Source organism: Prionailurus bengalensis, chromosome B1 (assembly GCF_016509475.1).
Source record: "Prionailurus bengalensis isolate Pbe53 chromosome B1, Fcat_Pben_1.1_paternal_pri, whole genome shotgun sequence".
In the NCBI taxonomy this organism is placed as follows: domain Eukaryota; kingdom Metazoa; phylum Chordata; class Mammalia; order Carnivora; family Felidae; genus Prionailurus; species Prionailurus bengalensis.
This window is the reverse complement of record NC_057344.1, coordinates 192,588,160-192,614,282: the sequence shown is the minus strand read 5'-3', so window position 1 is coordinate 192,614,282 and position 26,123 is coordinate 192,588,160. Positions and strand designations below refer to the sequence as shown.

The window sequence follows — 26,123 nt, the reverse complement described above, 5'->3', positions numbered from 1 at the left end:
TATATGTTTTTATTTACTTTAACTTTTGTTTTTCAGTCTAGTATTTTTTACTGTTCCTTAATGAGAGTTTCATATTTCTAGTCTTTTCTACTTCTAGAAACAAATCAGATCAGAAAAATTTCCATTCATATGGAATTTTCAAGATACCTTTTTTTCAAAATAATTTTAAAATTAGTGGTTTGTTAAATACCAATCATCCATGTGCCTTATTTTTAAAAGACATAACTCATGTAAAGGTTCAAAAGTATCTCTTTAGATAACATAAACACACTAAAGTGACTTACGAAATCTACCTTCAATAATTGGAAGTTTAATGATATAGTGAAACACTTAAACTTCCTATGGGACCACTATGAACAGCTCTAACCCTGTGGGAAAAATTTAAAAGTAGAATATAAGCAAAAGACTTAATGATTTTTCAATGCTGTTGTGATCTCATGAAAATTCCTGGAGATTCAGTATTGAATTCTCATAGGAAAAGGTAAAGATGTCTAAATCCTTACAGGAAAACCCTCCTTGGGGCAGTTACTCGCCCTGATAAAAAGTAACTCTGATATTTTTTGGTAGGTCTCTATGTTCCAATGCAAAATAAGGTCTAAAAAATCTACAACAACAATTAAACTGAAAATCAGATTAAGAAAAAGAATCCATGATATACTTTCATAATATTTTCTTCCTTAAAAGAAGCCATTCAGTAGACGGTATCAGAGAATAAAAGAGTTGTTTATATTCCATGCCTTTTAAGAAGTTAACATCAACTGGTTCTTTCAGAAGATCAATAAAATTGATAACCCCTAGCTAGAATACCAAGATAGAAAGGGAAGACACAAATTAAAAATACAGAAATATAAAAAAATATAACATTACAAAAATTTTAAAAAGGGGGTGCCTGGGTGGCTCAGTCAGTTAAGTGTCTGACTTTGGCTCAGGTCATGATCTCATGGTTCGTGGGTTCAAGCCCTGCATCTGGCTCTGTGCTGACAGCTCAGAGCCTGGAGCCTGCTTCAGATTCTGTGTCTCCCTCTCTCTCTGACCCTCTCCCACTCATGTTCAGTCTGTGTCTTGCTCTGTCTCTCTCTCTCTCTCTCAAGAAAGAAATAAAACATAAAAAAAATTCAAAAACAGACATGAAAAAACAGCCATCACTAATCTCATGGACATTAAAAGGGTAATAAAGGAATAGGAATACTATGAATAACTTTGTACCCAGAAATTTGATAACCTACATGAAACAGACCAATTCCTTAAAAGACATCATCTACTAAAACACTAACAACAAATGCTTGTGAGGATATGGAAAAACAGGAATTCTCATTCATTGTTGGTGTGGCATTCAGGAAAAGGCAAAACTACAGAGACAGTAAAAAGATCAGTGTTTGACACAGGCTGCGGGCATGGGGTAAAGGGATGAATAGGTAGAGTACAGAGGATTTTTAGGGCAATTGTGTATGACACTGTAACAGGTGGATATATGAAACTACATTTGGCAACACCCACACAACTTTACAACACACACAGAGTGAGACTAATATAAACTCTGGGCTTTATCTAATAATAATGTATCAATACTATTTATCAACTGTAATAGATGCACCACACCAGCAAAAGATGATAGATAATAGGGGAAACTGGGTAGAGGGAGGGCAGAATATGGGAACGCTGTATATCTGCTCCATTTGTCTGTAAACCTAAAACTGCTCTAAAAAACAATTTATTTCTTATTACTTATTTATACATAATTTATTGTTAATTAAAAAAACAAAACAAAAAATCAGATTAATTGAAACATCTACTTGATGTCACATACTTTTCTTCCTCTAACAAACTATGCAGTAGATGGCACCAGAGTTCCTCTAGAATAAGGAATTATAAGATGTATTGTACTACTCATAATGCTTAGTCTTGATGTTGATACATGCTTTGAGATTGTATTTATTCATTGAATAATATAATTGACATAAAAAAAGATGTGTTAGAGACAGCTAAATTTAGGTACAAATTATATCATCCCAGAAGTAAGTAAATAATCATGGAAATCTAGGAATGCGGATCTGAATTATGGAGCAACAGTAATTCTACATATGGGTAAACAAAAAAGGTGCTATATTAAGCTATTTAAAAACCAAATTCCAACTCACATTTTGACAACAATATAGCACACCCATTTGACACTTCTTGACTAATGGTAAGCAAGTCTCATTAGTAAATTGTCTCTCTCCACAGACTAAAAGCACTCACTAAATATGGCATCAAGGCATTTTAGAATTCATTTTCTCCTCAGACTGGGACAGAAAACAAGCATTATGTCTTTCTAAAAAGCAGAGGGTGAAACCATGTTAATTACCCACGAAGCAACTACTGTCTGTCCACCCCCTGGCATTCAAACTGACATAGTCAATATGCAGTTTTGTAGAGCAAATGAAGTAGATTTGACTTATAAAACACAACCTCTTCTCCCACCTTAATTTATATCATTTTAAAGTGATATTATACAGAAGCCCAGCTATGATGTACTTTACCCACTAGTGGAACCACTGCTACTTTGGTGGGGATAGGAGAGAAGAGATAGAGGGTAAGAAGGAATCAAAGAATTATCTGGATACAAGAGTAAAATATATTCTTATTTTTCCAAATTTAGAATTCAATTTTCAGAAAACAAATTATCAATGATGGCAGCATGTGGCTAAAATGGTAACATAAAGAAGTACACTATATTTTAATTACCAATATGGTCTTCTCTACACTGGAGAATTACTGTTTAACATTTATTTCCAAGAAAAAAAATATTACTCAGTGTTCCGTTCAAACTAATCAATAGTTTAACTGTAGCTGTGGAACTATAGAAATAGAATGAGATTAAGTCTGAGTACACAGTAACTGAAAACCAACCTTGGAAGTGAATCCTGTGAAAGTCTACTAAACATTACCAGTGAATACAAAATTATGGACACTGATGCACCTCTGATTTTTCCAGAATAAATGTGTTAATCTTATAAGAGTAAACTATGGTCACCTACGTCTTGGGAAATATACCTTGGACAATATGTAGCATAGTGACTCTCAATCTTTTATATTAATTCTCTAATTTAATTCAAAGCCATGTCAATAAATTGTATTGTCTGACAAATTTTATGAAGAAACAGTAGTATCAATTTGAATCAAATATAAAGGAGACTTCTGTTTGGCTTACAATCTTATTACAAGTAAATATATGACTTTTACCAACTTTCAGGACCATTAGACTTCAGTCTCCATCAGGCTGAGAGACAAAAATCTAATCCAACCTCATAATTTTATAGAGAAGGAAACGAAAATCCAGAAAGATCAAGTCAAGAGACAGTGGCAGGCTTTAGAACTACAGTTTCCTAATCTTCCAAACTGTACTCTTTTTACCTAACCACATCGTCTTACTTATAAAAACAGTAAATACAAGTATCACTCCTTTTTCAAATTTATTTGGTTCTTGAAATTAAAGAGCAAGCTCAGGTTGCAGTTATTTGAACCTATTTGATACTGAGTCTTCAATAGAGAGAAATTTATTTGAAAATTTATCTGAATTTATTCAATTCCTGGGGGTTCAAATAAAGATAATCTATTTTATAAGAAGATGGGGAAGAAAAACATCCATCCCTTTCCTTTTTGTGCACGTGTTTCTAATTCTATCCCACCAAGTCTCAGGAGTTATAGTCACCGAAATGTCTCTATTATTCTTAGGGTAATATTTAGTTTAATTAGAGAAGAATGTAGTTTCCCCTCAACTCCAAACCTCCCTTCACATGCAATATTATAGAAGGTTCCTAATTACCATGTGCAGAAGTATAGACAATACATTAAGTAGATTAAACTGAACAAATATGTTATAAATCAACATGCTCAGTATGCATGGGTCAATTTACATTATTTTATAATAATCACATAATTCATTATATAAATTTTATAATCATATATAATTTACATATAAGGTTAAACAATTTCTAAATATGTGATACCCTTTCAGTCTCCTTAAACAATTGTATTCATCCTTGTTTTAGGTTGGGTCTCTATTCCTCACATGTATTTCTTAATGCCAAATTAACAATGCTGTGGGATAATATTCTAATCATTTTAAAGTTTTTCAAATTTTCCCAACACTCTACTGCAACTGTTTTCCTAGCATGTTGTAACACACTTCCACTACTACATACACTTCAACAAGCTCTAGCATCCATACTATACCAAACAACTAGGAAAAAATATTTAAAAAGAAGCATCTATTAACAATGGAATGTTATCTTCTGGCATCACTGCACTGTATTATCAAGAAAAGATAATTACTCAATATAAAGATTAGTATTAATATATCTAACCGTTTAAGAATTTGTAAGAGAATTTAAGAACATGGTTAACCAAATCTCTCAGATTAAAAAAAAAACAACACCTGATTTTCATTAATGATTTCATCCTTACTGTAGCTAAAATCTCTTGCAATAGAAGCAATAAATGGGAAAACCTCACAGACTTAGATTTCCCCTCCCTTTCCTAATCATTCTCCAGGAAAAGATATTAACAAGTATTACACTTAGAAGACCAGAGGACAAACAGCAGCACACACTCTTGCCCACTCCATTAAAAGGTATAGCTAAGACATATAAAAAGGAAATTTCTAGGTTGCTATATTAATTTTCAATTTATCCATTGATAAGCCTAGCTATATACTTCTCAAATAAGAAAAAGAACTAAAGACTGACAAAGTGAAACAAAGTCTGGTCTAGTCTTATATAAAGCATAGAAGCAGCCAGGAGAGTCCTCTGACCTGGGTTTCACATTTACAAATTTGCCACACATTAAAATTTTAATATCATCTTCAAATGAGGTTACATATTTTTATATGACAGGACTAAAAAAAAGGCTTTCATCTTACAACTTCAAATTTCCATCCTTAGAAATTACAAAATAATACTGGATATTACAAATTAATACTTTTTATACACCTAATAATGACACTGTAAATATAATAATTTCATTTCATTTCATAAATGTGTTTAAGGCTTAATTTATTACACAAAACATTTAAAATGCATGATAGATGGTATAGCCCACCTGAAATAAGTAAAGTTGCTAAGCCTCTCTCAAGTTTTCAGAGATTCCTCTTTTTATTTTCTTAGTCTTAAGCTTAGTTTCATCTGTCTAGTTTCTTTAGCTCCCACATGGAAGATTAAAACTATGTCTTCAACCTCACAAGGCTGGATGGATTAGTAGATACAAAGGCACTTCAACAAGGGTAAAGTACCAGTCAAACACAAAACATCACTAATGACCTGATAAATGACTTGTATCCAGAATGTTTAAGAATATGTACAAATCAATAATAGAGAGTAAATAACCCAAACAAAAAATGGGCAAATGACTTAAATAGATCTTTTAACAAAAGAAGCTATACAAACTGCCTATAAGAACTTGAAAAGGCACTCAACAACATTAGTTATCAGGGAAATGCGATTTAAAACAAAATGAGATACCATTTCACACCTACTAGATTAGCTAGTAACAAAGACTGGTAACAATCGTTGCTAACAGGGATCTGGAGTAACTAGAATTCTTATGCATTTCTGAGTCTGTAAACTGACTAATTTTGGAGAATGGCATAAAAGTTTTCAATGTATTTTGGGGCACCTGGGTGGCTCAGTCGGTTGGGTGGCCGACTTCAGCTCAGGTCATGATCTCACGGTCAGTGAGTTCGAGCCCCGCGTCGGGCTCTGTGCTGACAGCTCAAAGCCTGGAGCCTGTTTCAGATTCTGTGTCTCCCTCTCTCTGACCCTCCCCGTTCATGCTGTGTCTCTCTCTGTCTCAAAAATAAATAAACGTTAAAAAAAAAAAAAGTTTTCAATGTATTTTAAAATATACATGACATTATGATCCAGCAATTCTACTCCTGTGTATTTTCCCAAGAGAAATAAAACAGCTCTTCAAACAGTATAACAGTAACATTCATAGCAGCCTTATTAAGAATCCCTAGCTACTTATTAATAACTCCTTTCAGATGAGGTAGTAAGAAAGAACAAAGAATCAAAAATGATTCTTGCACTTTAATCCTGAGTGAGTGGGAAGGTGTCAATGGCACTAAAAATGGGAAACAGGAAAGATAGAAGGTTTAACAAGGAAAATTAGTTTAGATTCACTGAACTTAAAATTCTTCCCACATATATACATGACAATGTCTAGAAAATAGCATGGAATCTAGACAGGGGCTATGGCTCATCTAAAGAGAGGTTAAATGTGACACTGGAAAAGGGGATGAGATATGGAAGGGTAAAAAAGAGATATGTATAGGCTTATAAATATACATATGTGTGAATATATAAATTATAAGGACACAGTCTTTAAGGTGTAACATTCTGAGGACAGCATGAAGATCAAATAGTAAGGGAGACAATTCTTAACCCCTTTTTTTTTTTTTCAAGGACTCCTTCAGCAGTGTGGTCAAAACTATGGGATCCTCGGAGAGCCTGGGTGGCTCAGTCATTTGAGCCTCCGACTTCGGCTCAGGTCATGATCTTACAGTTCCTGAGTTCGGCCCTGCATGAGGCCAGCCCTGCATGGGACAAAGCAGAGCCTGCTTTGGATCCTCTGTCGGGCTGTCTCTGCCCCTCCTCCACTCACACTCTGGTTCTCAAATGTAATTTAAAAAAAAGAAAAAAAAAAAGGAACAATTACGGGATCCTTCTCAATCATGTTTTAAAAGCACAAATATAGGGGCACCCAGGGGGCTCAGTCAGTTGACTGTCTGACTTCAGCTCAGGTCATGATCTCACGGTTTGTAAGTTCGAGACCCACAGCCGGCTCTGTGCTGACAGCTCAAAGCCTGGAGCCTGCTTCCAATTCTGTGTCTCCCCCTCTGTCAGTCCCTCTCCCCCTCATGCTCTGTCTCTTTCTCTCAAAAATAAATAAATGTTAAAAAAATTTTTTTTAAAGCACAAATATATAAGATTATAAAAGAAACCAACTATAATGAAATATAACTGTCAAAAAATGTTTACATTGAAATATTGTTATATATGTTTTTCTTAATACATTAAAATATAAGATTTAGTAGTAAATCTAATATCTACCATAATTTCAAAGTAGTGAGAATTATAAACAATAATTTATATGACACAAAATAGCTATTATTTTTATTGCTGGAACAGGTATTATTACTACTACTGTTGTTTGTTGTCAACATTTATATTTGAAGGAAATATTTAATTTCAGGTAGGAGTTAGTGAAAATAAAGATGTCTTTTTTTTTTTTTTTCCATGAAATCTTATCCATGAACTTTTAGAGGAGTATCCCAGGTTAAGAACCTCTGAGTTAGGAAGTAAAATTAAAGAGACATAAAACCTTGATGAGACGGTATCATGGAAATTATAGCAGCAAAATAGCAAATGCTATTTTTAACCTGCAGTGAAAAAATCCTGTACCCACAGCTTCTGCTTCATTTCTTACAATTGTGAAGTAGAATAAGAAAGATCAGAGAATGGTATGTTAAGCAAAGTAAGGTAGAAAAGGTTTGGAGGTTTCTGAATATTTTGAGTAAAATAAATCATAACTGTATTTAAACTAATTTTAAAATATATATCCCCATTAGGGATCACCTGATAAACCACCATAACCACAGACTGCCAATACAATAATCATTCTATGTACCAGACAATCCACTCCCATCCTGCTTCATCCAGCTTCCGTTTCTCACAAAATCTACTGATAAATTCTATCATGCAAGCCAGGGTCAGAACAGATGAATAATAATGTCATAAGTCTTTTCAGCTGGCCTAACTGCTACCCTAGGGATATGAAACATTTCATTATGATACTGAACAGGAGGGGTAAACCATTTTCTTCTTATAGGGATGCAGTCACACAAGCTATTCTAGGTACATTATCTTAATGCTCATATTTCTTGACATAATAGTCTGTATTGTAGTAAAAAATTGATGAGAAATTATTTGGAATGCTGACTCATTTCTCATGATAGGCTGCTTTTTCTTCTGCCTCTCAGCAGCTATGGTACTTGCTATTAAGTAGTATCAATCTCTAACCCAATAAAGTACTTGTTTAGGTAATACCTTATTCCTCCATAGCCACCTACAACAGAGATTAGAAGTCACTGTCCAGAGGCTGCTGTGGAAGAATTATGGCTGGGAATGGCACAAGTGTTTGTAAATATAACCACTTGTAGAACTCTCTAATGTGGCACCCAGAGAAATACCAACATCTCCAGATAAGCTTTTATTTATTTATTTTTAAAGTAATCTCTAGGCCTGACATGGGGCTCGAACTCACAACCCCAAGAACAAGAGTCACATGCTTTAGTGACTGAGCCAGCCAGGCACCCCTCTAGACAAGCTTTTATTCATTCATTCATTCATTCATTCATTCATCATTCATTCACTCATTCATTTTTCAAACAAGCCTTTAGATCTGTTAAAGCTGGGGCATTCCTGAGAACACACAGAAGACAAATAGAAACAACCAGCAAAGTAAAATTATTAAAAAGCAGACTCCCTATCAAAGAAAATCTAATACTTTACAATAGAGTGTAGCCAAAATAAGGTTGTAAAAACTATTCTAAGACAGTAAAGTTTGATAAGGACTACTATGGGGCCTACTATAGGATTTAAATGTATTTTTCTCTGGACATGATCTGGACAGGTCATGTAGAGTATCTAATATTCATTTACAAACAGAAAGGTAAACTGAGGAGTGAGGCTTAACGCTCAACTAGCAAGACTAATTCTATTGCTCTTTCATGTCTATTGATTTTGAGCCATAAAAGACCCTCCCAAATATTGCTTTTTTTACTTTATTATCTTTCATTTTAAGTGGAATGAGACTCTAAACAAAATGCAAATAAATTACTATTAAAAAGTATTAAAAAAAACACTATCTGGAGAATAATGGGATAGCTACAGAGGCACAGAGCCATATTTTAACTGAAGATCATCTTTCTGTTAGAAGTTATTAAAAATCAATTATCAAGACTAATAACTAAGATCATTTGGCACAGGGTAATAAAAGAGATCGTGAGAAAGAACACATATTTTCTGCTCACTAGGTGTTAGCAATCCAATATGGAAGGACACAATGTAAAGAATATATATTCTTGGAGGAGTATCTTGAGATTCATTTGATCTTCCACCTCAGTATCCCTGAGTAGAGTACAAGAGGTTAAAGATGACATGTGAGCCAAGAGCACATGAACTACTCTGTTTTATCTCCACTTACCCCGTTACAGCATGCCAGTGTCCTCCTTGAGACTGAGCACCGTGTCTTACCCATTTACCTTTTCAGTGATCTACCATGGTCCCATACACAAGGTAATTCAATAAATGACTCTTCACTCTTTAAAGGGAGTAAGGACTGCATGAACAATTTGGTGATAAGCTGATCTGTTTTTGTTTTTTTTTTTTAATTTACAGGACATAGAAAAATAAGGAGAGAATATTCCTTTACTCTCACACACCTTACACAAAAGGTTACTGAACAGTCACTTAAGGAAATTATTAGAGAAAAATGTTTCTTTTTTTCTTTTTTCTCAAAGTCTTATAAGCTAGTTGGCTCAGAGAAGGAAAGAAAAGAATATAAAGAATATTTATTTTGGGGAGTGAGAAAGCAGGGGACAGGCAAAGAAAGATGGGGACAGAGGATCCAAAACTGGCTCTGTGCTGACAACAGAGAGCCTGATGCGGGGCTCAAACTCACAAATCCTGAGATCATGACCTGAGCCAAAGTGAGATGCTTAACTGACTGAGCCACCCAGGTACCCCAAGAATAAAGACTTAAACATTAAACACTATGTGTTTAAACTGCTTTCAGTTTGGTTTACTGTGTCTCTACTAAACATGCATTATAAAAGATAAAAACAAAATCAAAAGATGAAATGAATAGACTTGGGTTTCCTGAAGCTTGTTTTTATTCCACAGATTTAATGGTCTCAATTGTCCATGTAGAATGAGGAATCCACCAGATCAGAGGAACACAGAGACATAGAACCATATGATCTTTCCCTCATAACATTTTAGGGTTTTTAGGCGGTGGGGTAGGTAGGAAGGAGGATAGAACCATCTGATTTTAAGAATCCACATCATTATCATAAAAGGAAACTCTTGTAGCACCCCACTTACACTTGCAAGTTTCATTTCTAACAGCCCACTTGAGATTTTAGTAAAAGCCATGGCCTACCACACAGCTTAATGTAGCTACTTACCTATATAGTTTTTCTTCAAAAAAACTATATAGGGGCACCTGGGTGGCTCAGTCGATGCTGGTTGAGTGTCTGACTTCGTTCAGCTCAGGTCATGATCTCCTGTTTCGTGGGTTCAAGTCCTGTGTCAGGCTCTGTGCTGACAGTTCAGAGCCTGGAACCTGCTTTGGATTCTGTCTCTCTCTCTCTCTCTGCCCCTCCCCCACTTATGCTCTGACTCTCTCTCTCTCTTAAAAATAAACATTAAAAAAAATTTTATTTAAAAAGGATATGGACATGATATCACCTTTTAGTCCTAAATCATTTTGCCTCTCCATATCCATCTGCTCCCAGTATTTTGCATCTTTAACACCATGAACTGACCACTGTATTTGTGAACCTCCTAGCCTTCTTAAAACAAAAGTTCAACTCCCCTGTGACTACAACTTTCCCTATTAGATCTTCTAGCTATTAAATATTCTTTGTAAATCAGCCCACCAATTCTGGACTTGGGAATAATCAATCTCTAAAATGTATCTTCAGAGTTTTCAAATTTTGTTGAACATTTAACTTCACCAATTAACAAAACTGAGAATGCACCTTTAAAATATGTATATTATTTATGGGGTGCCTGGGTGGCTCAGTTGGTTAGGCATCCGACTTTGGCTCAGGTCATGATCTCGCAGTTCATGGGTTCAAGCCCCATGTCAGGCTCTGTGCTGACAGCTCAGAGCTTGGAGCCTGCTTCAGATTCTGTGTCTCCTTCTCTCTCTGCCCCTTCCTGGCTTGTGCTCTCTTGCACTCTACTTTCTCTCTCTCAAAAATAAATAAATATTAAAAAAAATTTTTTTAATGTATACTATTTATAAATTACACAGTAGCATTCTTATTCTGAGCTAAGCATCTCAAAGGACAGCATATACTTGGAGGAAGGTTCATCAATGATAGAATATTGTAAGGCCACGTATCTGTTTTCTGGACTTAATTCAGATAAAACTACATAGCAGAGTATATAAATTCATTTAGCTAGGCCATATAAACTATAATATATCACAACGCACTGAAATATATCACTCAAAATGCAAACCGAAGAATGAGGGCGCCATTTTCAACTCCTCCTTGGATGAGAAACTGGACTCTCACTCTTCTCCCAGGATACCAGGTCACCCTTATATGACAAGAGTCTTCTGATATAAAGACCAAGGAAGGGTGCCACTGTCAGTCCATATGTCAAAGATAGTAAATACTAACTTTTATTTGTATTATGTTTTTAAAAATACTTTAAATTTTGAAGTAACTTTAGACTACATAAGTTTCAAAAGCAGTACACACAGTTTCAAAGTACATAAGTTTCAAAAGCAGTACACACACTCTCTCACCTCTTTCCTAATGTTAACATCCTATATAACCAACTAGCAATACCTAGAAATTAACATTAGTATAATACTATTAACTAAACCATAGACTGTATTTGAATTCATCAGTTTTCCACTAACATTCTTCCTCTGTTCCAGAATCCAATCCAAGATTCCACAATGCACTTAGTTGTTTGCTCTAATCAGTTGAAGTTCCCTAGTCTTCCCTTGTCTTTCATGATCCTGGCATCTTGGAGGAGTTCTGGTCAGTTATTTGGAAGAATGTTCCTTAATATATGTGAAGCTTTTTCATGATTAATTCCAAGTTATGCCTTTTTGGCAATCTACGACAGAAGTAATGTGCCTTTTTCAGTGCATCAGATCAGTGCACCATTAAGACTTGATATGTTTTGTTACTAGTGATATTAACCCTTGATCGCCTGGGTCAAGTTGGTGTCTGCTGAATTTCTATGAATTATATTGTTATTTATCTTTTTGCTCAAATTGTTCCAGTTTTGGCCTCCAAACTCTTTCAGGTTGCCTCCTGTGTCCCACCCAATATATTCCTATCCTCTTCTGAGCACTTTTTTACTTTCTGGTACCACAAAATGTTCCAAACTCATTTTATATTTTCTCAGTCCCAGCAATGGGAGTAACCACTTCTCCAAGGATCTTTGGTTCCCTTTATTGCAGAAGTTTTATTTCATTAAGTACATATATTGATGTAAATAGAATTCCTGTACTCCAGTGGATCATCTTATTTGACCCGTCTTCATGCAGAAATGATTTTAGAAAGCTCTGTTCTATAGCACTGCTACATAATGATAATTATTTTTTTGCTCTAACAAAATACTCAGCAATAATGACGGAACACTATTAATAGTCCACCACAGTTTTATCTCTATACCTTATAGACATGTGAGGCCTGCAACTCTGAACTCCAATAACTATAAGAAATGAGGATGTCAGAGCTACATAAACATACCTAGTCTAGGTAAGCACTGAGCACTACTCCACTAAAGAGAGGGTATTTCTTTTAGAAACAACCTCAATCAGTATTGTCAGAACAATAAGTATGTTTTTTAGGAAAACAAATATGGATAAAGACTCACACACACAAAAAAATTAGCATCTAATATGGGCTCACAGATGGTTTGTAGAACTCTAGATTGTTTTAAGTTGAAGGAATGAGGTAATTGCAAAGAAAATTGCAATGAGCCAGTAGGCCATAGCATACCCAAAAGGCTTTGGAGTTCAAACACTACCAGATAATTAGAGTTATATGATCAGATTCGCTAGCATATCTGGTTAGCATCGTGGTTCCAGTTATTCATCAGAAACACTGGCAGCCTCATTTAGTATGTTCACGACAGAAGTAACTCTAGGCAAGCCACTTTAATACCTTACTGGCTTAAATAAAACATAAATTTTCTTAAATAGACATGAAAGCATTTTACCATTTCTAGTTAAAGGGGCACCTGAGTGGCTTAGTCAGTTAAGCAGTTAAATGTCCAACTCTTCATTTCAGCTCAGCTCATGATCTCATGGTCATGAGACTTAGCCCTGCGTCAGACTCTGTGCTAGGTGTGGAGCCTGCTTGAAATTCTCTCTGCTCCTCCCTGCAATGTCCCCCTTCAAAAAAAGGTATACTCTCAAATACTCATACCTAAAGAAGTAAAAACTAATCTAACATAATATTTTATATTTTGCTTCAGAAAATGTGTCCTTTCGTTGCACAAATATATTGATATAGGATTTTCACTTTATTAAGTTAATATTTTAAAATTAGTTTTGGTTCTCTGAGCATTCAGAACATGGAAGGAATTAGAAAAATAGCTACCAGAATTGGCCAACTTTGCATACTATGCTGAAATTTTCCCTCAAAGTGTTCCACATGGTTGATTGACACAAATGTCTGCAAAATAATTTTTTCCAGTATTTCTTTATATTGTTTTACTTCCTGAATGTTACATAGGCTAACAATATATACCAACACATCTTAGCAAAAAGTTTTCCATTTTATTAACTAAGAAACTGATGCACAAAAGTGACTTTTTATTTGTACAAAACAAACACAATACTGTAGTTTGCAATACAAATTTGCAATTTGTATCCTATTAGCGGACAATTCTACTCCTTCAAAACCTCCAAAGAATACTATTTGCTGCTGACAGTTTTGAAGCATTACTACTCACTTTTAAGACTGTATGCTACCTTACATCTTGATGTTACTTATTAATTCATGGAATCCTAAAGACCACACTCTTAATAATCAGATGATTTAATGTGGCAGCTAAACTCTCAATGGTCTCCCTTTGTTGATTTATTGTCATTCCATGTAATTGATGATAATGATAATAAATAAAAGTAGCAGCAGTTGTAGATTACTGAGTCCTTACATGCATTATCTCTTCCTCCTCAACTTATTGAGGTATAACTGGTATATAAAAACTGCACATAATTAATGCATACAACCTGGTGGGTTTGGATACATTAACTCTTCTAATCATCACAATAATCCTCTTGAGAAAGCTAGAATTATTCCCATCCTATAGAAATGGAAACAAGTCTTAAAGAGTTAAAAAGTTTGCCCAAGGTCACACAAGGCTGAATATATCAGCCAGGACTAGACTCTTGGTCTAATCCAAAACCCAACATTTTACCTACTATGCCTTACTATGAAAAGAGCAGGCCATTTAGATGTCAGTGCCTAGCTTTCTCATACAACAAAATCAATAAAAATTAGTGCAATCCACCATGGAGTTACTTTTCACTGAATGCCTATTATAAATATGGTACTAAGCTAGATGTTTCATCTACATTATATTAATGATATAATTCACAATATGGTATCACCAAGTTAAATAACTTGCCCAATATCATAGCTAATTTAATGGAAAAAAACTGCAAGCAACACGTTTAGGTTTGACTCCATAGCCCATATTCTCTTTTCCACCAGAAGCTACAACTGAACACACATGATTAAAACATTAAAACCTTAACCATTATCTTCTATTTTAACAAAACTACATTTTTGGTGGATGAGGACAGACAACACAGTATAAATATCTATAATTATTGTGCCTCTTCTGCAGATGAGAAAACTAAGTCACAAAAAGGGTTAGTAGTTTGTCAGAATCACATAATATATGGTGGGACAGATTTGAATTCCTATCTGTTCAATTGTGAACTTATGCTTTGGCCCCTTCCATTAAATATAGAAACAGTTTAAAGACTTCACTCAAAACATTTTAGGGAGGAAAACTCACACACACACACACACACACACACACACACACACACACAAATATAAATCCATATGGAAAAGGCAGGGGATAACTACTAGTTATTACTAACAAATCAATATTATTAATTGATAACCTTTATAAAACAATCTGAGAAGGTTGTGGGTATAATGCACAACTAGCCAACAGCAAATAGTAAACTGTAACTGACAGTTCAAATTATATGTAAGCTAAAAATGGCAAGATGGCAATTTATAAACTAATTTATCACATTTCACAAGTATGGTATTTGAAAAAGCCCTCTGCTAGAATCCTAGACTCCTTGTATGTTGGTGAGTAAGAGAAATTCAGAAAGAATGAGGTTCTGAAGTACTATGGGGACCAGGAAATTCTTTAAAACAGAATATAGATCATATTAAATGAGACAGACAGGCAAGCTCATATGGTAGGACTGGCCTATAATTCAGGTGATTTTTACACTAGATTTTCTCATTCATAAAACTACAGTATATGGAAAAAATTATCTGGAATATAATTTCCTAGAAATCAGAATAAGGAAGTGATCAACTCTGTCAAACGATGCTGAAAGGTTAAGTAAGATGAGAACTGATAGCTTCCCTCTGAATAATACAAGATGGAATTACCAAGGAAACTGATAAAACAATTAGTGAAGTAGTAGGAAAGAAAGTCTAATTGGGACAGGTTAAAAAGAAAAGGGGAATTGAGAAGTGAAGACAGTAAACGTACAGATAATAAATATTTACTAAATATCTGTGTGTCAGATGCTTGAGATATATTAGTCAACACAAGGACAAAATCCAATTCTTCATGGTGCTTATATTCCAGCAGAAGAAAGACAATACATAGTAAATAAAGGAAGAAGTAAATTATATATGTTAGAATGTAATTGTGCTACAAAAATAAAGAGTAACTTTTTAGTTGTTGGAGAGCTGACGAAAAAGAGAAAATAACTACTTGAAAGAGAGGAAACTGATTAGGCAAAACTTATAAAGTCAACATAATTGGGTGTTTTACTCTAGCCAAGTTTAGCTGGTCAGGGCAAGTGTGTAATATATGAGGAATGGGACTAAAACACAGATAAGGTTCTAATAAGCAAATATGACACAGGAAGAGAGAATTAACGGAGTTAAGATTTTTATACGAAAGATGATCACAGTGATTATTAAGCACATTATCAGAGCTATTCAGCTTCACTTCTGCCACTTCTAGGAGAAGTGAAGTCATGTCTAGGAGACAATGAAGAGTTGAAAATTGGTGTGGTCAATAGACTGGAAATTGTAATGAGGTTAAAAAAATGGGGGGGCAGGATGAGTACTGGAATGAAGTTGTAGTCACAGAAAGAGATGGCTGAAATTAGATTTGAGAGGCGGCAAAGGTCTAGGAATGGTCATGGAGAAAGATGGCTGGAGGGGAATGGAGGAAAAGATCATTGGAAATGAAGAGGTCCAGAGTGTCCAGAGTGTTGAATATATCACCTACATAGAATTTGAAGTCACTAAGAATTGTGATGGGAATAACATTTGGGAGGAATAAAGTGAATAGGTTGGTAGAGGTCCACAACATGATAATATAGATGGAATAGTTTGCTGTCATGTGCTTCAAAGGAGCTCAGGGTTTTGAGTGAGGAGAGTGAATAAATGATGGGAAAGCAGCTATAAAGATATTAGAGGTTACCTGCCAATGGTATCATCCTATATTACATAAAGCAAGAAATTAAAAACAGCCAGTAAGGGGAGGGCTACAAAAGCATCTCTTACGAATATGCAGATCTGAGTGACAACAATAAAATAAAGGGAACATTAAGAGGAAGAGCCTGAGGACACAGGAGATTTTTGCTGATTAAAGACCACAGGTTTCAAAAGACAAAGTAGAAATATGGGTGCTTGTAAAGGGATAACTGACTCGAATTTGAGGATAAAAAAGACAAAAGGAGATAAGAATGCAGATGATAATGAGTGACCTGACAGTTGGCCTTTAATTCCTGTCATGGATGGTATTGCAGGTAGAAAAGTGATTTTACCAGAATGCAAAAATCTTAAATCCAGTTCTAATTTTAAGTGTATTTTCTTAGAATTTCATTCATATCTTCCAGATTATGACAAAACAAGAAAAATATTTTCATAAACACCTTTGAACGTGGCCCATAACAGTATGTGAGTTATTTTATGGCACTAATACACAGTTTCCGGAAAGTTCCAAATGGCAACCCATATAGGAGAAATTCGATGTATGACCCACAATGATCTCACAAAGGCATATTTGTGTAAGAAACTCTGGGCATGAATGTATCAGGTCAAATTTACACAGTCACTCATGGATGCCTGCATTCAGAGAAAAGCAATCTAGGGGCGCCTGGGTGGCGCAGTCGGGTTAAGCGTCCGACTTCAGCCAGGTCACGATCTCGCGGTCCGGGAGTTCGAGCCCCGCGTCAGGCTCTGGGCTGATGGCTCAGAGCCTGAAGCCAGTTTCCGATTCTGTGTCTCCCTCTCTCTCTGCCCCTCCCCCGTTCATGCTCTGTCTCTCTCTGTCCCAAAAATAAATAAACGTTGAAAAAAAAAAATTTAGAGAAAAGCAATCTAAAAGATTTCTTAGAAGAAATCAAATGCTTTATTAACAGTCATAACCAATTGTTTAGCAAGCCATATTAATATTTATTTCTTGATATAAGATTTAAAAATTAAGGGGCGCCTGGGTGGCGTAGTCGGTTAAGCGTCCGACTTCAGCCAGGTCACGATCTCGGGGTCCGTGAGTTCAAGCCCCGCGTCAGGCTCTGGGCTGATGGCTCAGAGCCTGGAGCCTGTTTCCGATTCTGTGTCTCCCTCTCTCTCTCTGCCCCTCCCCTGTTCATGCTCTGTCTCTCTCTGTCCCAAAAATAAATAAACGTTGAAAAAAAATTAAAAAAAAAAAAGATTTAAAAATTAAGAGTTTAAAAGGAAAAGGATCTGTGTTCAGAAAAGGCTGAAAGACTTTATATAAAACCTGGCTACCAATTAATTTAAGGGGAAAGGGTTGGCTAATATCAGCTTTCAACTAACTGCATCAAATATATCAGGAAAGGTCTTTGAAAACAAAAAAACCAGAATAGTAGTTGCATGAATGCTAATATGTGTGTGGATAAAAGATAAAGCAGGTGAAACATATTGTATTTTGATGAAGAAAGATTTCATTTTATCATATATTTAGCAGTATGATTCATTCAACTACTATCTTTCCAATTTAGTCAAGTAACCTTCTTTAATTTAAAAATAAAAGATGAGACATCTTCCTGAATCATAAGCTGGTGACTTACACTGCTTCAGGTAATCTGAGAATGCGAAGCAAAAAGTAAAAATAATTTAGTTTACATCTGATGGGGATACTTTGGAAAAGGCATTTTATATCTACATGGCTATGTTTCTACACACTTCAAAACAAACTGATACTCAAACTATACACAGTAACAAACTTAAGTACAGAGTAGGGAAAGGTAAACTATATATACATGTTAATTAATTTCTTTCTTCAAATCAAATAAGTAGTAATATTAGAATAGGTAGTGAAACTGGAAGATACCTGGACAGTTTATTAGTACGCATTCATAAGTTCAACAAGTATTTCCTGAAGACAGATGTAATAAGTATTATTCTAAATACTGAGGATACTGCAATTAACAAAAAAAAAGTGCCTGCTTTCATGGAGCTTTCATTCTATTTTAACACTACAGACAATTTTAGGGTAAACCTCTGGAAGGAATTCAATTTTGAAAAATTTTGAAAAATTTCTGAATAATATTCAAAGCTAGTTAAAAGTTCATCTCTGTAGTAATATACCCTCCCCCCCATTTATTCAACTCTGAAAAAGTATTTTTGACTAGCTTCTAATTATGAGGGATTTGCCAAACTATTTAGTATTTAAGTTTCCTCCAATCTATTATTAAACACTACAAGGAAACTAATCGCTGAAAGTGTCCATGGTTCATAAAAGGGAAAATGGAAGTGTAGAAGAAATATAGCATTTCTCACAGTCCTCTCTAGTCTGCCTAATTCAATTAAAATAACTCTAATCCTAGCTGGCTAATAAGTATAGAATAGGAAAGTCTTCCTACTTAGTACATAAAAGAATCTGGGTGCTCCTCACACAGAACACTTTTTAACTTTTTTTTTTTTTTAACTTCCTGAGGATTCAAATGTTTGTAATAGAACTAAAAGACACATTACTTAACTTCTCTGTGTTTCACTGTCTCTACCTGTTAAAATGATAACAGTACCTACCTCTTAACATTGTTTTCAGATTAAACAAGATTAAGGCATAAAAAGGTTTCAGTGCTCAATCATAACTGATGACATCAACCATCTCATTACCCTGTGTAGTGGGTTCTTAATAACAGTTTATACTTATCATTATCTTCGTCCCTAAAACCACAGTTAGGAAAAATAATAAACAAGCTATAATAAAGCTATTAAAAGATTTCTTTACATTTTGGCAAGATGATTAACATGCATATATTCCTCAAACTAAGCAAAAGATCAGTATCTGTTGAGTATCAGTAACATAAATGTTACTAATATCCAGAATTCCTGAAAATGGCTGAGTTTGGGAAATTTTCAGGAATCAAATAAAAGCTCCACCAACAATATGCTTTATCAACATTTTATTTATTACTCCAAAGGCTCAGAAGTGTTTCTTATCTTTAAAAACATGTTTATGCCTTTTATTTTCAAGTAGAGTTAACAGTGGAATTAAATAAACAGAGACGTTATCATCACTTAAAGATACTATTATTATCTTCTGGCCTTATCCTAATCCAGACCATATTGGAAACCTCTAAAATGATTTTATTCAAAGAAAATTAAAAAATAAAGAACAAAAACAAAACCAAGTAAATGAGTAGAAAAGTCCTTATGTTTAATTAAATCTGGAAAATCATGTTGGACTACAAATAAAGGAATTAACAAAGATAAGACCTGAAGTTAAAGCAAAAATACTAATAAGAATCTTTCATTTAAAAACTTTGCAATCCTTCAAAGATCGGGAAGAAAGCCAAGATTCACCTCAAATGGAGAGGTCACTAAATATCCATGAACACTCACCCAACCATTGGTAGGAGACCTCTTGAAGACCCAGATGCTTGAATCAGCTGAAATAGTACCAAGTGTTTACTGATTACTCTTAATAGGGCAATGGAGCACAGGTTACTCCATACTATCAAAAATTATAGGTCATAACTATTGATAATTCCAGCGACTACCATTATAAATTACTCAAGGAAAAGAAGACTGAGTAAAGAGTTCTAAGGTGAAACCGTGTGCATGTATGTAAATGTGTACATTTCTTCCAGCTCTATTAGTGATATAAGTCTGATAACATAATTCTTTAAGTGTAAGTACACTGGCAGAATAAAATTTTTTAAATTAATATGTTATAAACTTCTTAAGGAAAGCATGTAAAATATTAATATGGGTTCAAATAGGAAATTTCTAAAAAAAATAATGTTTTTTTTAAAGACAATGCCGATTTCTCAACACTAAGCACTTTAGTAACATACAGGAAAATATCTTCAGTCTCCTGCACTTAAAAAAAATATACAGTTCTTAACCTTAGGTCTTTTAATACACTAATGATTCTTCTAATAAAAGAATTCTCATATTTCAACACATAAAACTCATAACACTGAGGACTAAACAAAAGCCTCCTTGCTCAAAGGTGAAGACTATTTTCAACATTATTGATTAAAATCTAAAAGTTATCAACTTAATAGAACAGTATCTGATGTTAACCTAATTTCAAAGAGGAGTAAAGCAGGGTCAACACCTAGATGAAATACAATAATGTTTTTCTCAGTCTCTGGAAAGTGGGAGGCAGAATGATAACCCTTCCCATCTTACATTCCCCCTATATCATGACTCACTCCAAAGATCTATGTGGTAAAAATTAAGACACTCTACTACTGCAGAAATTGCCAAGAACAAAAAATGGAAGGTTCTATATTTCTATATTTTTCTCAAGCAACTAAGATATAAAAACTACTCTCTGATACATGTGTATCAAGTAAGGTAACAAGTGAAACAAGCCTCATTTGGTTTAAATAGTTTAGACAGGTGAGTAAAAAAGAACATTTGACATTTAAGGTCAAGTAAGCATATTCAAGCTACCAAAGAAACACTGAAATCCCACGCCAGCAAAAATACTCCAATCTGGCTGATAAATGACTTAACTGTTAGATTTCTAAAGACAGCTTTACAGTATAATATATCTATCACTTATTGAACATGAAAGAACTTTTGAAGTCTTGAGAACAGCAACAAAATAAAGACCAGAAGCATAAAAACACTTCCTGTCTGCCTATAGTAGATGAGGAAAATATCTGATAGTGTCAGGGACAGATTTGAGAAAAAAGTGGAGAAAAGGAATGGCTAATAGAAGACTAGCCCTACAGTAACTAAGAATTCTAATGTCCTAATATGAAGAAAAACTAAAGATAAAAAAAGAAATAATCAAAAATGGAGTAAAGACTGACATAAAAAAAACTTGCAAGAAAACTGCAAACATTTTAGACCTCTACTGCAAATTTTAAATGACAAAGTATACCAATATTACCTTTCTTTCGAAAGAGTGCATTTAGGTAATTTTCTGCTTGGCATTCAATCTTTTCAGTGTTGGACTGGCCCTGAGATGATAGTTCCTCTGTTGGTGTTGACTGTGAAGAATCAAGAGATGGTATACAATCCTAAAATTATAAGAAAACAACATAAAAAAATCACTTTTTATTATACATGAAATTCCATTAAAAATTGCAAAAAAATATTCTCTAAATGTTCATTTATTCTATCAAATTATATAGAGAGAACATAAAATTTGGACAGGAGTCAGGAGAAAAGAAATTTAGCTTTGATACCAAATTAGCCTTATTTTTTGGCAAAACTACAGTCAAAAATGGAGGGGGGAGCAGAGTAGATAAAATATATTGCTAAATAAATTCATTAGATAGCAATGCCAATAATGACAGTTGTAACAACAAAGCAGGTATGTTTACCCACTAATCTGACCAAAATGGGTACAGGTTCTCAAGTTGTCATTTCTTTTCAGCCTTTCTCACACCAGTAAAGAATTAGGACTTTCCACCATACAAGAAGATGCTGCTTGTCTAGTTTATGCCTTGTTTATATTAGACACTAAATATTTAATCATTTACACAGGAAATAACTGTGATATCCAAAAGACTTCAAGAGAGTAAAAGGCTAAAAAGTAGTACCGCATTATCCTCCAGCTACAGATTCCTAAGAAAGACTACAGGGTGGTCTCAAATCAAACTAGGTCTCTAAACTCACTGTCATCTACCTAAATACAAAACAGATCTAAACTGAACTTCATGAGTCAGGGAGCTATAAGGAAGAAATGTGAAATAAGCAAAAAAGATGAGTGTTTTGTGATTTCACCTGCAAGTTAAGCTAAATGTTAGACTTTAAAATATTCTTCACATTACCAAAATCAAGTATTTAAATTTCCACTGTAAATCACCAATTTTCAGAAAAAATTCAGTTAAAAAAAATTGTGTTACAATTGTGCAATTAGTTTAGAAATAATTTCATAGCACTAAAACTTACACTGACTGCTTCTCTCTGTAGATTACAAAATGAACATTTTTCATCCATAGACCAGTCAGTCAGCTCTTCTGGTTCACAGTCTTTAAAAGAGGGAAAAATATTCATTAAGTATACTAACTTTATTAAAACAAATAAAATTACCACTCTCCACAGCAATGGCTCATATAAAAAAACTAACTACTAATAGTAAAGGGAGAAGGCCTAACTTTGAAATTAAAGTGATGACCTCTAGAAAGAAATAAACAGAGAAGGCTGTAAGGAGAGTAATTTGCACTATTATGGGACAAAGTATCAAGAACAATGAGCTGGTTATAAATTAATTTTCTAACAATAGGGTCTTAAGTATCATCTAACCTTCTAAAAGATTCAATTTATCATTACCTATTAATTTTTAATTTTCACTATGAAAGAAATCAAAACAGGGAGATATGGGGGCAAAATAAATAAATTTTGCACATCATGAAAGCAACATAAAACAGAGAAAATGGAGTAAAGCACCAGAAAAGCCCACAGATTTGAGAAAATGGAATGCTGTCCAAAAAAACAGAAATTCATAGCTAAAGAGAATAGATTTTTATTACATTGTTTAAAGGTGTTGTTGCAAGAGTTAGAGTAGAAGGCAGGTAAACATGTTATATTATTCAACACAAAACATTTTTTTTTCACAAGAATGTTTCATATAAGTCAACTATTATAATACAAAGTTTGTGCAAAACAAACATATAATGAAGAAATTTTATGAAGATAGAATATCATTGCCATCCTAACTATACTTGGTATGACAGTGATTTTTCAAAGTTCCTTCTTGCAGTAAAACTCTCCATCTCTTTTCCCAAATAAATTTTTACACAGAACCTCAAATGTATGAAACCATTATCACCTGAGGCAGTTACCCTGGTACTAATTTGAAAAGCACTGGGGTATACCACAGTAATTTTCCCTCATACTTTTGAAATACATAATGAAGTTGAATACATGTTTCTACTAAATTACACAGAAAATAAGCTTACTTTTGTTGGAATAATAATAAATAAATAAGACTGAGGATCAGCCTCTAAGCAATTTTGCATCAATCCAGATACACAAATCAGAGTAGAAGATAGTATGATGTGATGGAGTATAAAGTGTATAGTGATAGCTCCCTTAGGTTTTAACAGTGGTCCAGAAATATTTCTATTATTTATCTAAACTTAGAAATGGTAGGAAATGGGAGCATGAAACCCAGTATAGGGCAATGTAAAGATAACTGGATTTAAAGTCTCCAAAAATCTGTAATGGAACTTACTGGTTGTAACCTTGTCAAGTCACAACGTTTTTGTTTTAATTTTCACATCTGTAAAGTAAGGATCCCACTACCTAACTTGTGGATCACATGAAAAAATGTGAAAATATTTTATAAACTCTAAAACACCATGCAAAGGCTAGTTACTATCAAAACAGGATCATCAGTCATTATTTTTTAAATCTATACCATCACAAATATATTTAATAAGGTTAATTTGCATAAGACAGATAATTTTAATATATCAGTTTAAGAAAACTGATCACTTTTTTGTAAACAACCTGATTAATCAAAAGTTTAAGCAATCTATACAATTAGAAACCCAGAACTGTAGTTATGTAGGTGTAAAATTTTCTTCAACCTTTCAGCCTGTCACTATAGAATAATACATTCACACTCCGGAATGTGGAATTGTGCAATGTCTCTTCCTGATCAGTGGAATGAATGTGGGAGAAGTGGAAGTATACTCTTCCAAGCTGATGCTTTAAAAGGTATGGCAAGTTCCCCAGTTCTGTTGAGTTTCTACTTTGCAACACAAAAAGAACTTGCCCAACACAGCCATTACTCCTTCCGACTGGCACCTGGAATCATCAGGAGAAGTGATTCCTGAAGTCCAGTGAATCAGATCACCCAATGAGCAAGCAATAGATTTTAGAGCTCTTTGTTATGCAGTATTACTGTGCAAAAACTTGACTCATAGGCTAAGCATAATAACTTTGATAGATCAAGGAAATCTTATTGCTTTTTTATTATGGCCTCATGAATAAAAAATATGAAAGATATCTAGCACTGTGCTTTTTTAAAAAATAGCTGGTAGTCCTGGAGAAGAGGTATTTTTGAAAAACTATTACAAGGTTTCATGAAGTTTCAGTGATAAATATGTTGAACTGAGGAACAACTTTGGATTAATTAAAACAATTACCAGCTGTAAAATAAATTGGGCATGCTCAGATTATCTCATTTATTTTAGTTATTTTAGAAGTTCTTCAGAGAGATGTTAATTAAAGTAAATCCCTATGTGGTTAAATAAACAGCACTGAATAAATCAAAATTATATAAATGCCATTAAATTTTGCTGGGTTAAAAAAACTATGACTTTACTTACAAATATTTAATAACTACTCTTTCTACATCAACTTTTGATTTTGAGTTCAAATAAATGATGATGAGACACATTTTTTTTTATTTATTGGAAAAAAATTTTTGAAAAACTCTAAGCCAGATTTGTTTGTCCCGATTATCTTTTCATGTCACGAAAAATAAATACTGCAACAAAATACATTAATTTTATCTCTCAAACAAAATAAGACAATAAATCAGATATCCCTAAAATAAGTTGCCTCTTATTCTGAAATTTTAATTAATGAAGCTATAAATTCAAAAAGGGCCAAAGTTTGTATCTCACAGAAAAGGCAATGTCATAATGAAAATGGATAGTAAATGACTAACAAAAGATCAACATTTTCACCATGGGTATATACTCATGGGCAAAGTTTGGTTCTAATCATTTTACCTAATCTATCTTGGAAAGATAACAGACTTTGAAATTAGAGAGCCCTGGAACTGAGATATCTTTCCAAATACTAGATGTGGCCTTTGGCAAGTTACTTTCCCTGGCGTCAATTTCCTCATCCGTTAAAATGAGGATAATAATTACACCTTAAGACTATAGTAACAAAATTAAACAAGAATGTATGAAGAACACCTAACAAGTCCAATTGGTGGTACTCTCATTTTCTTTTAGATAATCATACTTCCTTTGAATGTTTTTATTCTCTTCAGTACCCTTTAACCACAAGAAATAAATGTAAAGTTCCCAAAGACAAAGCCCAATGAAAAGTGAAAAAAGAGAATACTGAACTAGATTGATCATGAAGGTCATGAAAAAGTAGTTATAACTATGTTGATTTTTTTTTAAATTTTATAAATGTTCATTCACTTTTGAGAGAGAGAGAGATAGAGAGGGACAGCGTGCCCAGGAGTGAGCATGAGCGGTGGAGGGGCAGAGAGAGAGGGAGATACAGAATCCAAAGCAGACTCCAGGCTCTGAGCTGTCCACACAGAGCCTGAGGTAGGGCTCCAACTCACAAACCAGGAGACCATGACCTGAGCTGAAGTCGAATGCTTAACCAACTGAGCCCCCAGGTTACCCCTAACAAATGTTGACTTTGAGGGAAGATACTGAACATTGGGCAATGTTATTAAAAAATAAAATTTCATTATGAAATTACATAGTAACTATACTGAAAAGTACAAAGAATAAAAACTATTTGTAATCCCATCATCCAGAGATAATGATTAACATTTTGCAATATATCCTTCCAGTTTATATTCTAGGTCTTTTCAAAAATGAGCATCAGCAGATTCTTTGAAAACATCAATAAAAGTGATAAACCTCTACCCAGCCTAACCAAGTAAAGAAAAAGAAAATATCAG

At 34.1% G+C, this 26,123-nt stretch overlaps 1 protein-coding gene across 5 annotated transcripts in view; it reads right to left on the bottom strand.

The window, feature by feature from the left end:
* Positions 1-26,123, bottom strand: part of LCORL (ligand dependent nuclear receptor corepressor like) — a 166,200-nt gene that overhangs the window by 82,530 nt on the left and 57,547 nt on the right. For all 5 annotated transcript variants that reach the window (XM_043572875.1, XM_043572877.1, XM_043572878.1 and 2 more), the window contains exons 3-4: positions 22,406-22,485; positions 21,399-21,528 (exon numbers count right to left, since the gene is read on the bottom strand). In XM_043572875.1, the coding sequence (XP_043428810.1) occupies positions 21,399-21,528; positions 22,406-22,485 (210 nt within the window). The remainder of the gene's footprint in view (positions 1-21,398; positions 21,529-22,405; positions 22,486-26,123) is intronic.